Raw genomic sequence first — 14275 nt, 5'->3', positions numbered from 1 at the left:
CCATACACTCCACACACATGCAAACAAGGTGGTTGGAAGAATTCCCCTTGCTCAGAGTGGCTCTCACTGCTGTCAAAATACAATAATCAGTGGTTGCAGCTGATTATGTAGTGTACAAAAACAGTGTCTCCTCACTAAAAAGGAACAAATGCAGCGCTAAAGCAAAAATATCAGACATTAATATGTGATATACAATATCTCAAGGTGCGTGTGATTACATGTGTATAAAAAACAAATGAATCTAGAGACAGAAATAGGTTAGGAGTTAAACCTCTAAGGCATCCGTATAGGATGTATACCTAAAAAACCGTCTGTATAAATAAGTCCATATATCTAAACAGGATATGTATATGTTAATAGTCCACGGATTACCATGAATGATCATACATATAGAAGTCCATGAAATATCGAGTGAATTCAAAGATGTTAAACACTTAAGTGTAAACAATATGAAAATCAAGTGTTGATAGTAGATCCACCACCGTAATTGAAAATGGGGGGGAGCTTACCAGAAGAAATGGACACAGATGGGTATACACTCACTGTGTCAATAAGGCTTGTATAGCTGTAGATCTCTGAATGTGGAATGGGAGTGGTAGAGATGCTTGTAGAAGGTATACACAGTAAAGGCAAATCCAATCAGGTATCACCAGCGTGTAAGGGAAAAACATGAAAGTACATAGCGTAATACTGCGTAGGTAGCCTTGAGGCAGATATTAGCACAAATAATTGCGTATGAACAGATCCATAAATTGACCAATGAAATGTGAAAGATATTAAACACCCAGAAGTGTAAATAACAAAATATTCAAGTGTTAATAGTAAGTCCACCACCGTGAGTAAAAGTGGGGGGCTTACCAGAGCAAATGGACACGGATGGGTGTACACCCACTGTGTCTATTGAGCTTGTATAGCTGTAGATCCCTGGAGACAGGATGAGAGTAGCCAAGGTACTTGAGGAGAGTATATATGATGAAGACAAATCCAATCACTTATCCAGAGCGTATAAAGAAAAAGTATAAAGGCACATAGCGTAATACTGTATAAAAAAGCTCAGAGCGGCTGCGCTACACCGAGCCTGCGCCGTGACACTCTAACTGGGACCTCTCTGAGCTGCAGTGGCCACTGTACACCCATCCGTGTCCATTTGCTCTGGTAAGCCCCCCACTTTTACTCACGGTGGTGGACTTACTATTAACACTTGAATATTTTGTTATTTACACTTCTGGGTGTTTAATATCTTTCACATTTCATTGGTCAATTTATGGATCTGTTCATACGCAATTATTTGTGCTAATATCTGCCTCAAGGCTACCTATGCAGTATTACGCTATGTACTTTCATGTTTTTCCCTTACACGCTGGTGATACCTGATTGGATTTGCCTTTACTGTGTATACCTTCTACAAGCATCTCTACCACTCCCATTCCACATTCAGAGATCTACAGCTATACAAGCCTTATTGACACAGTGAGTGTATACCCATCTGTGTCCATTTCTTCTGGTAAGCTCCCCCCATTTTCAATTACGGTGGTGGATCTACTATCAACACTTGATTTTCATATTGTTTACACTTAAGTGTTTAACATCTTTGAATTCACTCGATATTTCATGGACTTCTATATGTATGATCATTCATGGTAATCCGTGGACTATTAACATATACATATCCTGTTTAGATATATGGACTTATTTATACAGACGGTTTTTTAGGTATACATCCTATACGGATGCCTTAGAGGTTTAATTCCTAACCTATTTCTGTCTCTAGATTCATTTGTTTTTTATACACATGTAATCACACGCACCTTGAGATATAGTATTGTATAGTTGTATAGTTTTGTTTAGGCCAGCTGGAAATGAAAAAATGAGAGTGAAGCTGGACATTAGTGTTAAGCCTTCTGGTGTCAAATATTTAACTTTCTAGCTTTGACCTTTCACAAATTATTTGTTTTAAACTTCTGCTCTCAACTCACTCAAAAAAAAATCTGAGCAATATGTTATTATAGGACACTCTGAGCCACCTGAAACAATTGGGACAGGGCCCTCCTGTGCCACAACCGCCCTGATACATAGATAAAAATTTTGATTTAAAAGTAAGAGTTAACACAAAGCGTGTGTAAACAAATTATAATATGCCTATATTTTAGGCATAAACCCAAAATTTCTTTTTTTAAACAAACATGGCATGCTTACCTGCTCCAGTGCAATGGTTTTGCACAGAGCAGCCCCAATCCTCCTCTTCTCAGGTTCCACCATAGCAAGCTGCTTGCTATGGGGGCACTCGTGTAGGCTCGTTCTCGAGCCGCGTTTCGTTTGTTGATTGACACAGAGAGTGCAGCTTGGCCCTGCAACTCCCTCACTGGCTGTGATTGACAGCAGCAGGATACTCTGTGCTATGATATTTGAAGTTGGATGGTCAGTTTGAGAAAGTTTTTCTCTGGTAAACATTTGAAAAATAGTCAAATGATTCAAACTGACCCAATAAATTGTTACTTTAACCACTTGCCGACCGCCTCACGCCGATATACGTCGGCAGAATGGCACGGGCAGGCAGAATCACGTACCCATACGTGATCTGCCTCCCGCGGGCGGGGGGTCCGGTGCCAGCGGCGGTCGGCTTTGGTCTGGGAGTGTTTAAAGATGAGGGGGAGGCCATCCGATCGTGGCCCCCCCTCGCGATCGCTCCCAGCCAATGACAATCATCCCCTGCCTCTGTGTAGTACACACAGGCAGAGGATGTGATGTCATCTTTCCTCAGCTCGGCAGTTTCCGTTCCGGCGCCGAGGAGAGAAGACATGAGTGCACAACACACACACAGTAGAACATGCCAGGCATACTTTAATCCCCGATCCACCCCCGATCGCCTCCCGATCACCCCTCCCCCCCCCTGTCACACTGACACCAAGCAGTATTTTTTTTTTTCTGATTACTGCATGGTGTCAGTTTGTGACAGTTAGAAGTGGTAGGGCAGTTAGTATTAGCCCCCTGTAGGTCTAGGATATCCCCCTAACTAAGTTTTAACCCCTTGATCACCCCCCGTCACTAGTGTCACTAAGCGATCATTTTTCTGATCGCTGTATTAGTGTCGCTGATGACGCTAGTTAGGGACGTAAATATTTAGGTTCGCCGTTAGCGTTTTATAGCGTCAGGGACCCCCATATACTACCTAATAAATGTTTTAACCCCTTGATTGCCCCCTAGTTAACCCTTTCACTACTGATCACCATATAACCGTTACGGGTGACACTGGTTAGTTCGTTTATTTTTTATAGTGTCAGGGCACCCGCCGTTTATTACCGAATAAAGGTTTAGCCCCCTGATCGCCCGGCGGTGATATGCGTCGCCACAGGCAGCGTCAGATTAGCGCCAGTACCGCTAACACCCACACACGCAGCATACGCCTCCCTTAGTGGTATAGTATCTGAACGCATCAATATCTGATCCAATCAGATCTATACTAGCATCCCCAGCAGTTTAGGGTTCCCAAAAACGCAGCGTTAGCGGGATCAGCCCAGATACCTGCTAGCACCTGCGTTTTTCCCCTCCGCCCGGCCCAGCCCACCCAAGTGCAGTATCGATCGATCACTGTCACTTACAAAACACTAAACGCATAACTGCAGCGTTTGCAGAGTCAGGCCTGATCCCTGCGATCGCTAACAGTTTTCTTGGTAGCGTTTTGGTGAACTGGCAAGCACCAGCCCCAGGCAGCGTCAGATTAGAACCAGTACCGCTAACACCCATGCACGCAACGTACACCTCCCTTAGCAGTATAGTATCTGAACGGATCAATATCTGATCCGATCAGATCTATACTGGCGTCCCCAGCAGTTTAGGGTTCACAAAAACGCAGTGTTAGTGGTATCAGCCCAGATACCTGCTAGCACCTGCGTTTTGCCCCTCCGCCCGGCCAAGCCCAACCCACCCAAGTGTAGTATCGATTGATCATTGTCAATTACAGAACACTAAACGCATAACTGCAGCGTTCACAGAGTCAGGCCTGATCCCTGCGATCTCTAACAGTTTTTTTAGTAGCGTTTTGGTGAACTGGCAAGCACCTGCCCCAGGCAGCGTCAGGTTAGCGCCAGTACCGCTAACACCCACGCACGCAGCGTACACCTCCCTTAGTGGTATAGTATCTGAACGGATCAATATCTGATTCGATCAGATCTATACTAGCGTCCCCAGCAGTTTAGGGTTCCCAAAAACGCAGTGTTAGCGGGATCAGCCCAGATACCTGCTAACACCTGCGTTCTGCCCCCCCGCCTGGCCCGGCCCAGCCCACCCAAGTGCAGTATCGATCGATCACTGTCACTTACAAAACACTAAACGCATAACTGCAGCATTTGCAGAGTCAGGCCTGATCCCTGCGATCGCTAACAGTTTTTTTGGTAGCGTTTTGGTGAACTGGCAAGCACCAGCGCCCTAGTACACCCCGGTCGTAGTCAAACCAGCACTGCAGTAACACTTGGTGACGTGGCGAGTCCCATAAGTGCAGTTCAAGCTGGTGAGGTGGCAAGCACAAGTAGGTGTCCCGCTGCCACCAAAAAGACAAACACAGGCCCGTCGTGCCCATAATGCCCTTCCTGCTGCATTCGTCAATCCTAATTGGGAACCCACCACTTCTGCAGCGCCCGTACTTCCCCCATTCACATCCCCAACCAAATGCAGTCAGCTGCATGAGAGGCATTTTCTTTATGTCCTCCCGAGTACCCCTACCCAACTAACCCCCCCAAAAAAGATGTCGTGTCTGCAGCAAGCGCGGATATAGGCGTGACACCCGCTATTATTGTCCCTCCTGTCCTGACAATCCTGGTCTTTGCATTGGTGAATGTTTTGAACGCTACCATACACTAGTTGAGTATTAGCATAGGGTACAGCATTCCACAGACTAGGCGCACTTTAACAGGGTCTCCCAAGATGCCATCGCATTTTGAGAGACCCGAACCTGGAACCGGTTACAGTTATAAAAGTTACAGTTACAAACAAAGTGTAAAAAAATAAAAAATAAAAACACAAACAAAAATATATAATAAAAAAAAATAGTTGTCGTTTTATTGTTCTCTCTCTATTCTGCTCTTTTTTACTGTATTCTATTCTGCAATGTTTTATTGTTATTATGTTTTATCATGTTTGCTTTTCAGGTATGCAATTTTTTATACTTTACCGTTTACTGTGCTTTATTGTTAACCATTTTTTTGTCTTCAGGTACGCCATTCACGACTTTGAGTGGTTATACCAGAATGATGCCTGCAGGTTTAGGTATCATCTTGGTATCATTCTTTTCAGCCAGCGGTCGGCTTTCATGTAAAAGCAATCCTAGCGGCTAATTAGCCTCTAGACTGCTTTTACAAGCAGTGGGAGGGAATGCCCCCCCCACCGTCTTCCGTGTTTTTCTCTGGCTCTCCTGTCTCAACAGGGAACCTGAGAATGCAGCCGGTGATTCAGCCAGCTGACCATAGAACTGATCAGAGACCAGAGTGGCTCCAAACATCTCTATGGCCTAAGAAACCGGAAGCTACAAGCATTTTATGACTTAGATTTCGCCGGATGTAAACAGCGCCATTGGGAAATTGGGAAAGCATTCTGTGGTCAGATGCTTTGAGCGCAGAGGAGAAATCTAGGGTCTAATAGACCCCAATTTTTTCAAAAAAGAGTACCTGTCACTACCTATTGCTATCATAGGGGATATTTACATTCCCTGAGATAACAATAAAAATGATTAAAAAAAAAAAATGAAAGGAACAGTTTAAAAATAAGATAAAAAAGCAAAAAAATAATTAAAAAAAAAAAAAAAAAAAAAAAAAAAAGCACCCAGCAAGCGTCGGTCTGGCGTCAAATGTAAACAGCAATTGCACCATGCATGTGAGGTATCACCGCAAAGGTCAGATCGAGGGCAGTAATTTTAGCAGTAGACCTCCTCTGTAAATCTAAAGTGGTAACCTGTAAAGGCTTTTAAAAATGTATTTAGTTTGTCGCCACTGCACGTTTGTGCGCAATTTTAAAGCATGTCATGTTTGGTATTTATGTACTCGGCCTAAGATCATCTTTTTTATTTCATCAAACATTTGGGCAATATAGTGTGTTTTAGTGCATTAAAATTTTAAAAAGTGTGTTTTTTCCCCAAAAAATGCGTTTGAAAAATCGCTGCGCAAATACTGTGTGAAAAAAAAAAATGAAACACCCACCATTTTAATCTGTAGGGCATTTGCTTTTAAATATATATATAATGTGTGGGGGTTCAAAGTAATTTTCTTGCAAAAAAAAAATTTTTTTTCCATGTAATCAAAAAGTGTCAGAAAGGACTTTGTCTTCAAGTGGTTAGAAGAGTGGGTGATGTGTGATATAAGCTTCTAAATGTTGTGCATAAAATGCCAGGACAGTTCAAACCTCCCCCAAATGACCCCATTTTGGAAAGTAGACACCCCAAGCTATTTGCTGAGAGGCATGTCGTGTCCATGGAATATTTTATATTGTGACACAAGTTGCGGGAAAGAGACAATTTTTTTTTTTTTTTGCACATAGTTGTCACTAAATGATATATTGCTCAAACATGCCATGGGAATATGTGAAATTACACCCCAAAATACATTCTGTTGCTTCTCCTGAGTATGGGGATACCACATGTGTGGGACTTTTTGGGAGCCTAGCTGCGCACAGGACCCCGAAAACCAAGCACCGCCTTCAGGCTTTCTAAGGGCGTAAATTTTTGATTTCACTCTTCACTGCCTATCACAGTTTCGGAGGCCATGGAATGCCCAGGTGGCAACCCCCCCCCCCCAAATGACCCCATTTTGGAAAGTAGACACCCCAAGCTATTTGCTGAGAGGTATAGTGAGTATTTTGCAGACCTCACTTTTTGTCACAAAGTTTTGAAAATTGAAAAAAGAAAAAAAAAATTTTTTTCTTGTCTTTCTTTATTTTCAAAAACAAATGAGAGCTGCAAAATACTTACCATGCCTCTCAGCAAATAGCTTGGGGTGTCTACTTTCCAAAATGGGGTCATTTGGGGGGGGGGGTTGTGCCACCTGGGCATTCCATGGCCTCCGAAACTGTGATAGGCAGTGAAGAGTGAAATCAAAAATTTACACCCTTAGAAATCCTGAAGGCGGTGATTGGTTTTCTAGGCCCCGTACGCGGCTAGTCTCCTAAAAAGTCCCACACATGTGGTATCCCCATACTCAGGAGAAGCAGCTAAATGTATTTTGGGGTGCAATTCCACATTTGTCCATGGCCTGTGTGAGCAATATATAATTTAGTGACAACTTTGTGCAAAAAAAAAAAAAAATTGTCACTTTCCCGCAACTTGTGTCAAAATATAAAATATTCCATGGACTCAACATGCCTCAAAGCAAATAGCTTGGGGTGTCTACTTTCCAAAATGGGGTCATTTGGGGGGGGTTTATGCCATCTGGGCATTTTATGGCCTTCAAAACTGTGATAGATAGTGAGGAGGGAAATCAAAAATGTACGCCCTTAGAAACCCTGAAGGCAGTGATTGGTTTTCGGGGCCCTGTACGCGGCTAGGCTCCCAAAAAGTCCCACACATGTGGTATCCCCATACTCAGGAGAATCAGCTAAATGTATTTTGGGGTGCAATTCCACATATGCCCATGGCCTGTGTGAGCAATATATCATTTAGTGACAACTTTTTGTAATTTTTTTTTTTTTTTTTGTCATTATTCAATCACTTGGGACAAAAAAAATGAATATTCAATGGGCTCAACATGCCTCTCAGCAATTTCCTTGGGGTGTCTACTTTCCAAAATTGGGTCATTTGTGGGGGTTTTGTACTGCCCTGCCATTTTAGCACCCCAAGAAACAACATAGGCAGTCATAAATTAAAGGCTGTGTAAATTCCAGAAAATGTACCCTAGTTTGTAGACGCTATAACTTTTGCGCAAACCAATAAATATACACTTATTGACATTTTTTTTTAGCAAAGACATGTGGCCGAATACATTTTGGCCTAAATGTATGACTAAAATTGAGTTTATTGGATTTTTTTTTTAGAACAAAAAATAGAAAATATCATTTTTTTTTCAAAATTTTCGCAAATTTTGTTTGGGTACAGCATTGCATGACCGCGCAATTAGCAGTTAAAGCGACGCAGTGCCAAATTGTAAAAAGTGCTCTGGTCAGGAAGGGGGTAAATCCTTCTGGGGCTGAAGTGGTTAAAGGCTTCTGAGCACAGAATGTATTTTATTCCAGCAAATAAATAAAATAATAAAACTAAAATAAGTTTTAGTTTTTAGTTGGAGAGACTCCCTTTAGTTCCTGTTCATTTAACCACACAACATTAACCGAGGTTCTTTGTAAACTTTATTTAAAAATTGTTTTAATTGTTGTATGTGTCCCTTGAAGAAATGTCCTGCTCGGATTTTGTTCTAGTATCTACACAGAAGTGCACAGAAATCTCCTGAATGTGGACACAATCACCAATAAAAACGTGACAGAGATTCTAACTCTTCCTTAGTCTATTCAAAACTTAGCTGGAACTAGGATTTAACACAATCAAATATGGAAGTAGGATTGCTAAAGAAATCTAAAATAGATATCTTCTGAGCATGACATTTACAACTCGCAATGTTTGATGCAGTGTTGGCAACTACAATATTTATAGTAGAAACATGACAGACATACAATTACCTTCTGCTGTATGCTGTAAGGTGACAATGACACAGCGAACTCGTAAATCAAGGATAAGGTCTTGTATGGATTGCAGCATGTCATTGGGGATCTCAAGTGCTGTCAGAGATTCATAACTAAGTCTGAAAAACCCAAAAAGTTACATTTTTTCGTCTAAGAACTTTCCACCAGTTTACCTTTACATTTGATGTGTATTTTCAGTAAAATTGGAAACATATTTACTGAAGCCCTAGAGACACAAAACAGCAAGCATTTTACCGTGGCATACTAAAATGATATCTGCCAACATCTTAAAGCTAAACTCCAGGAATTCATCCACATGTAATATGTACAGGCATATTAGGGGTCAAGTCCAATAAGGTCCAATAAGGTCCAATAAGGTGCATGCCACCTCCTGCACTTCTCTTTTTATTTACATCTGACAGTTTTATGGTAGCTCAGGGAGTACACATTGTCTTCTCTACACAGCAGCTTTTCCCACTCTTCCCCTGTGCTGCCCATTCACAGAAGGTTTGTATTCTGCTAATAGATTCACATAACACCAAGGATGAGCTCCGGCGTGTTCCCACAGTCCACGTGCAGAGCCCGCCATGAAGTCGGCACTGTGCTGCGCTAATCACAGACAGTGAGACATTTCCCGATCTCTGCAGCCGCGCATCAGGACAATGTCTCACTGCCTGTGATTAGCTCTGCACGTAGGCTGTGCGAACACGCCGGAGCTCATCCTTACATAACACAAAGCACTCTGTCATTGGGTACAAAGAGGCACGGCAGCTGCAAGCCACTAGGCAGCTACAAGAGCTGAGACCAAAAGGTCCAGTGTCAGATCTCTGATAGTATGGGATAGCTTTACTCCCCAGAGCTCGATAAAAATGTCATTTGTAAATAAAAAAGACATGCACCTCTTTGGACTGAACTCATAGTAAGCCAGCATATAATACAAAGTGGCTGAACTCCTGGAGTTGAGCTTTAAAGAATAAGGTTATAAAGCACTCACCCTCCAAAAAGAGCCCCAGTTAAATAACAAAAAACAAACAAAAAAACTACAGTTTTTCAGTAATTTAGGCTATGGGCAAACAAGTACATGCCAAGTGGCCAGTTTACAGGCACCGTCTTGCAGGCAAGAGTACTGTCTTGTGGGGGTAGTTGAGAGCAAAGTTGACCTCCTCTTTTCTGCAAGGGTGCAGGGCTGGGACAAAATTAATGGGCAAAGTGATAGGTACACTTTAATGGGGTTTACTTTTAGTTAATTACAAAACCTTTAAACTGTTGAATGTAATTGAACATTTAGGTGCACCCTAGAAACTCTTATAAATATTACTAAGGGCACATATACCACTGGTTTAGAGGCCATATTATCAACAGGAGAAAATATGCCTTTGGTTTTACCTTTTGGCTCTTCCTTACCTGACAGTCTGGACAACATGAGCCAACCAGGGCCCAGATAATTCAGCCTTTAAATCCCAGCCACCATACTTCTTTACGTCATCTTCACTAAGAGTAAATGAGAGCAAGGCTCCACGGATGAGCTTCACAAGGGACTGCATCACTTCCTGAATCATTTTCTAGAGCACAAATAAAGAATAGATAGAAAGTTGGAACATAAGCATAATTAGCAGGGAATAAATCAGGAAAAAAGAGCATAGAAGGATGACACCATATTGAAATACACCAAAATAAGAACAAAGGAGGGCTCTAATGACAGTATGGCTTGTACAGTGTTACACAATTGGAGGAAAAAAAAGTATAATGCAGAAGTAACTTTACATCACTTTCATCCTTCAAAAACAGAAAAATGGAAAGAGATTACCAAGGCTTAAGTTAAATTCCAAAAGTCATTCTAGTAACATTTTACATATCTGCAATTATTCTGTACTTCATGTGGCAAGACTTAGCTGACCTACATAACGCTTTAGTATATTCCAAAACATAGCCAGAGTAAAAACGTCTTCATTTACACATATTGTTGGAAAGCGCATGTACATACACCACCAATACACTACAGTACTGTTATCTTACCTTGAAATCATTTGGCCTTTGTTTCACATTTTTTCTCTGTTTTTCCATTTGTCCAGATTTTTCTGCCGTCTAAACAAAAAAAACCCAATGACAGCTGTAAGTACAAGTGAGCAAAACAAATCAAGGCTAACGTTTTTTCAGAGTATCCTCTCCATATGCACGAAGTCAAGGTTTCACACTAAAACAAACTGTGAAAGCTATTTAGCTTGCACTTTCCAACACACCCAAAGCTTAATTAGAAAATAAGTTCTTGGTACACTATAGTCATGTGTTCATCATCAGTAATATCAGAACATGTATTCTATGAAATTATATATCACTGCTTCAGTAAAAATGGACTAAAAAAAAGACACTGCATGTTGATTAGTCCAGCCATAGAGCATGCTATATTTTGCAAATGATGTGACACGGCTTGTAACAATTATACTATGGGCGTAAATGTCAACTATATTTCAGCATGTAATGCCTATCCTATAGGCACAAATAACTATTTAACTGCATATACAAAGCACATAACATAATAAGCTGAAATTGCTGAACGATAAGGAATAATTGTCTTTTAATATATAGTATGTTTAGATATATATGTGAAAAAGATTAGATGTCTGATCTCTCACCTGCAATACTGCTGAATTTCACTATGTGTGTACCCAGCTTAAGAGTACATGTGTGGAATAGGAGAAAAAATCCTAAAGCCTAGCATTTTCAGAAGAAGTTTTGCAAAGGCAGTTGTCCACTTTGGTGTCGGGAAGGATGTGATAAGATGCGAGTTCAACTATGTTTTTATCTTTTTAATAAAATGAGAGTTACATATTAGACTATGATGGCTATCCATATGTTTTTATGAGAACTAAACAGAGCAAGAGGCACTAGTATATTGCTTGGAAGGGCTGCTACTGGATCCATCATAAACGGAGTGGTTATCCTAAATAAATGAACCAAAGGCGCATTTTCTAAATATATCTGGTGAGTGGCCATTGCACTAGGTGGTGGTGAAGTCACGTTAAGTGGTGGAAGTAGAAGCACTTTATATTGAGAAGGAACGTCACTATTGCACAGAAGTGATAACTCACTGAGGACATTCAGTGAGTACACATATATGTTGAGGATATTTATTGCACTGTGTTCTACACTTATATGTTGACATTTGAGATTTAATGGTCAGAGAGTAACATTGGCACGTATTTCATTTTTTAATTACTTTTTTACACTTGCACTTTAATAACTGCTGGCAGTACGTAAGGTATTTTTTTTATCAGTGGTAATGTTTATATAAGGATTATGATGTGTTGTAAGATAATTTGGATACACAATAGTGGACACAGAACAGCACGCTATTAAGGATATTCCTATTTTGCACTTGTATATTTTTTTTTTATTTTTTAGGAGTGGTAATACATTTACAGGATTATTTCTTGTGATCGGTAAAAGGTAGAAGAGCCCCCTTAGGAAGAAACGCTGGGTCTGTTTGAAGGCCCACTCTGTCTGCAAAAACTTTCAGAAAAGGTTCTGTAACTGCCAGAGCTTGGAGCTCACTGATTCTTCTTGCAGAGGTGATGGCCACCAGAAAAATTGTTTTGAGAACCAAATTCTGCAAGAATGCTTCTTTTAAGGGTTCAAACGGAGCTCGCGAGAGACCCTGCAAAACAATAGACAAATCCCAACTGGGAAAATCTTTAAGGGCTACTGGCCTATTTTGTGCGAGTGCCCTGAAAAAACTTGAAAATAAAGCTTCTTTGGATAAAGTTCTTTCAAAATAAACAGATAAAGCCGCCACCTGAGATATCAGGGTGCTGACTGCCAGTCCCTTCTCTATTCCCTCATGGAGAAATTCAAGAACAGATACTGAACGCTTAACCTGGAGGCCTTTAGAAGCACACCAGGAGTTCAATTTTTTCCAGACCTTCATGTATATGGCTCAAGTGACCTCTTTTCTACTTGAAAGAAGGGTCTATACTACTTTGTCAGATAGTCCTTCTGCCTTCAAGAGGTCTTCTTCAGAAACCAAGCTGTTAACTGAAAATAGTCCACTTCCGGATGGTTCACTGACCCCTGCGATAGAAGATCTTTTCTGGACAGTAACTTCTATGGAGGTTCCGTGGCTAGATTTAACAGAGCCGCGAACCAAGGCCTTTTTGGACAGAAGGGAGTGACCAGGATCAGATTGATTTTTTCTTCTCTGAACTTTCTTAAGACCAGTGGTATCAGAGGAAAGGGGAGAAAAGCATAGCACAGCTGGTAATGCCACTGATGGGCGAAAGCATCTATGCCTACTGCTTGATCTCCTCGGTGGAGAGAGAAGAATTTGCGTACTTTTGAGTTTTGTTGGTTGACAAACAGATCTATTTGGGGTAGCCCCCAAGCTTTGAAGATCATCAGGAGGACTTCTTGATTTAGGCTCCATTTCACTTCCACCAGCTTCCGTCTGCTTAGAAGATTTGCTAGCAGATTCTGAGAACCTTTCAGGTGGACTGCTGATAATGAGACCACGTTCTGTTCCGCCCAGGTCAGTAATAGACTGGCCAACTCTAGGAGCCTTTTGCTCCTGGTTCCCCCTTGTTTCATTATGTAGGCTACTGCAGTTGTATTGTCTGACAGAACCTGAACATGATGGCCCTTTACTACATGTTGAAAGGCTAGAAGACCCAGAAAAACTGCCTTCAGTTCCCGCCAGTTTGAAGAATTTTGGGTTTCCGACTTTGACCAGACCCCATGAGAAGTCTGACCGTCCAGGAGGGCTCCCCAGCCCCAGGAACTCACGTCCGTCTTTAGACGCTTGTCCAGGGGAAAGACCCAAGAAAGGCCTTTTGTCAGGTTGGACGGATTTCTCCACCACCAGAGAGCCCTCTTTACCTTTAAGGAAAGTTTTATCTGTTTTTCTAATGGTTCCTGGTATGACCAACTGTGTAGTATGTTTAACTGGAGGGGCCTTGAATGCAATCTAGCCCACTGAATGGCGGGAATCGATGCTGTAAGAAGACCCAACACTGCCATAGCTGACCTGGCTGACACGGACAGGTTGTTCTGAACCTGTTTCACCGCTAACTGGATCTTTTCCCTTTTTTCCTGCGGAAGAAAAACTTTTTGAAGCACCGAATTTATGGTATACCCCAGGAACTTCATCTCCTGTGAGGGTTCCAGATTAGATTTTTCTAAATTCAGGAGCCACCCTAAATTCTTGAGGTAGGTCTGGGACATCTGGAGATTTTGTAAGACTTGTTCTTTGGAGTCTGCGAAGAACAGCAGGTTGTCCAGATAGGGAACAACTGAAATCCCTCTCAACTTCAGAGGTTCCAGAGCTTCCGCCATTATTTTCGTGAAGATACTGGTGGAGGATGAAAGTCCGAATGGTAGAGCTTTGAATTGGAGGTGCCATACTGAGTTCCCCAGATCCACTGCCAGACGTAGAAAGCGTTGAGAAGTCGGATTTATCGGAACATGAAGATAAGCATCTCTTAGATCCAGGGATGCCATGAAACAGCCTGGAGTCAGTAACTTTGTAATTGAAAAGATTGTGTCCATCCTGAAATGTTTGTACCGTATTGATTTGTTCAAGATTTTTAAGTTCAAGATCAAGCGGTACTTCCCTAAAGGCTTCTTTACCAGG

The 14275-nt window shown here is 41.6% G+C and overlaps 1 protein-coding gene across 1 annotated transcript in view; it reads right to left on the bottom strand.

Moving 5' to 3' along the window:
* Nucleotides 1–14275, bottom strand: part of EXOC2 (exocyst complex component 2) — a 357767-nt gene that overhangs the window by 169929 nt on the left and 173563 nt on the right. Inside the window, exons 13-15 of the mRNA XM_073630963.1 lie at nucleotides 10669–10737; nucleotides 10057–10214; nucleotides 8650–8771 (exon numbers count right to left, since the gene is read on the bottom strand). Of these exons, the coding sequence (XP_073487064.1) occupies nucleotides 8650–8771; nucleotides 10057–10214; nucleotides 10669–10737 (349 nt within the window). The remainder of the gene's footprint in view (nucleotides 1–8649; nucleotides 8772–10056; nucleotides 10215–10668; nucleotides 10738–14275) is intronic.

This window comes from Aquarana catesbeiana, linkage group LG05 (assembly GCF_042186555.1).
Source record: "Aquarana catesbeiana isolate 2022-GZ linkage group LG05, ASM4218655v1, whole genome shotgun sequence".
Taxonomy (NCBI): domain Eukaryota; kingdom Metazoa; phylum Chordata; class Amphibia; order Anura; family Ranidae; genus Aquarana; species Aquarana catesbeiana.
Note: the sequence above shows the minus strand (reverse complement) of the source record. Positions and strands in the feature narration are given on the sequence as shown.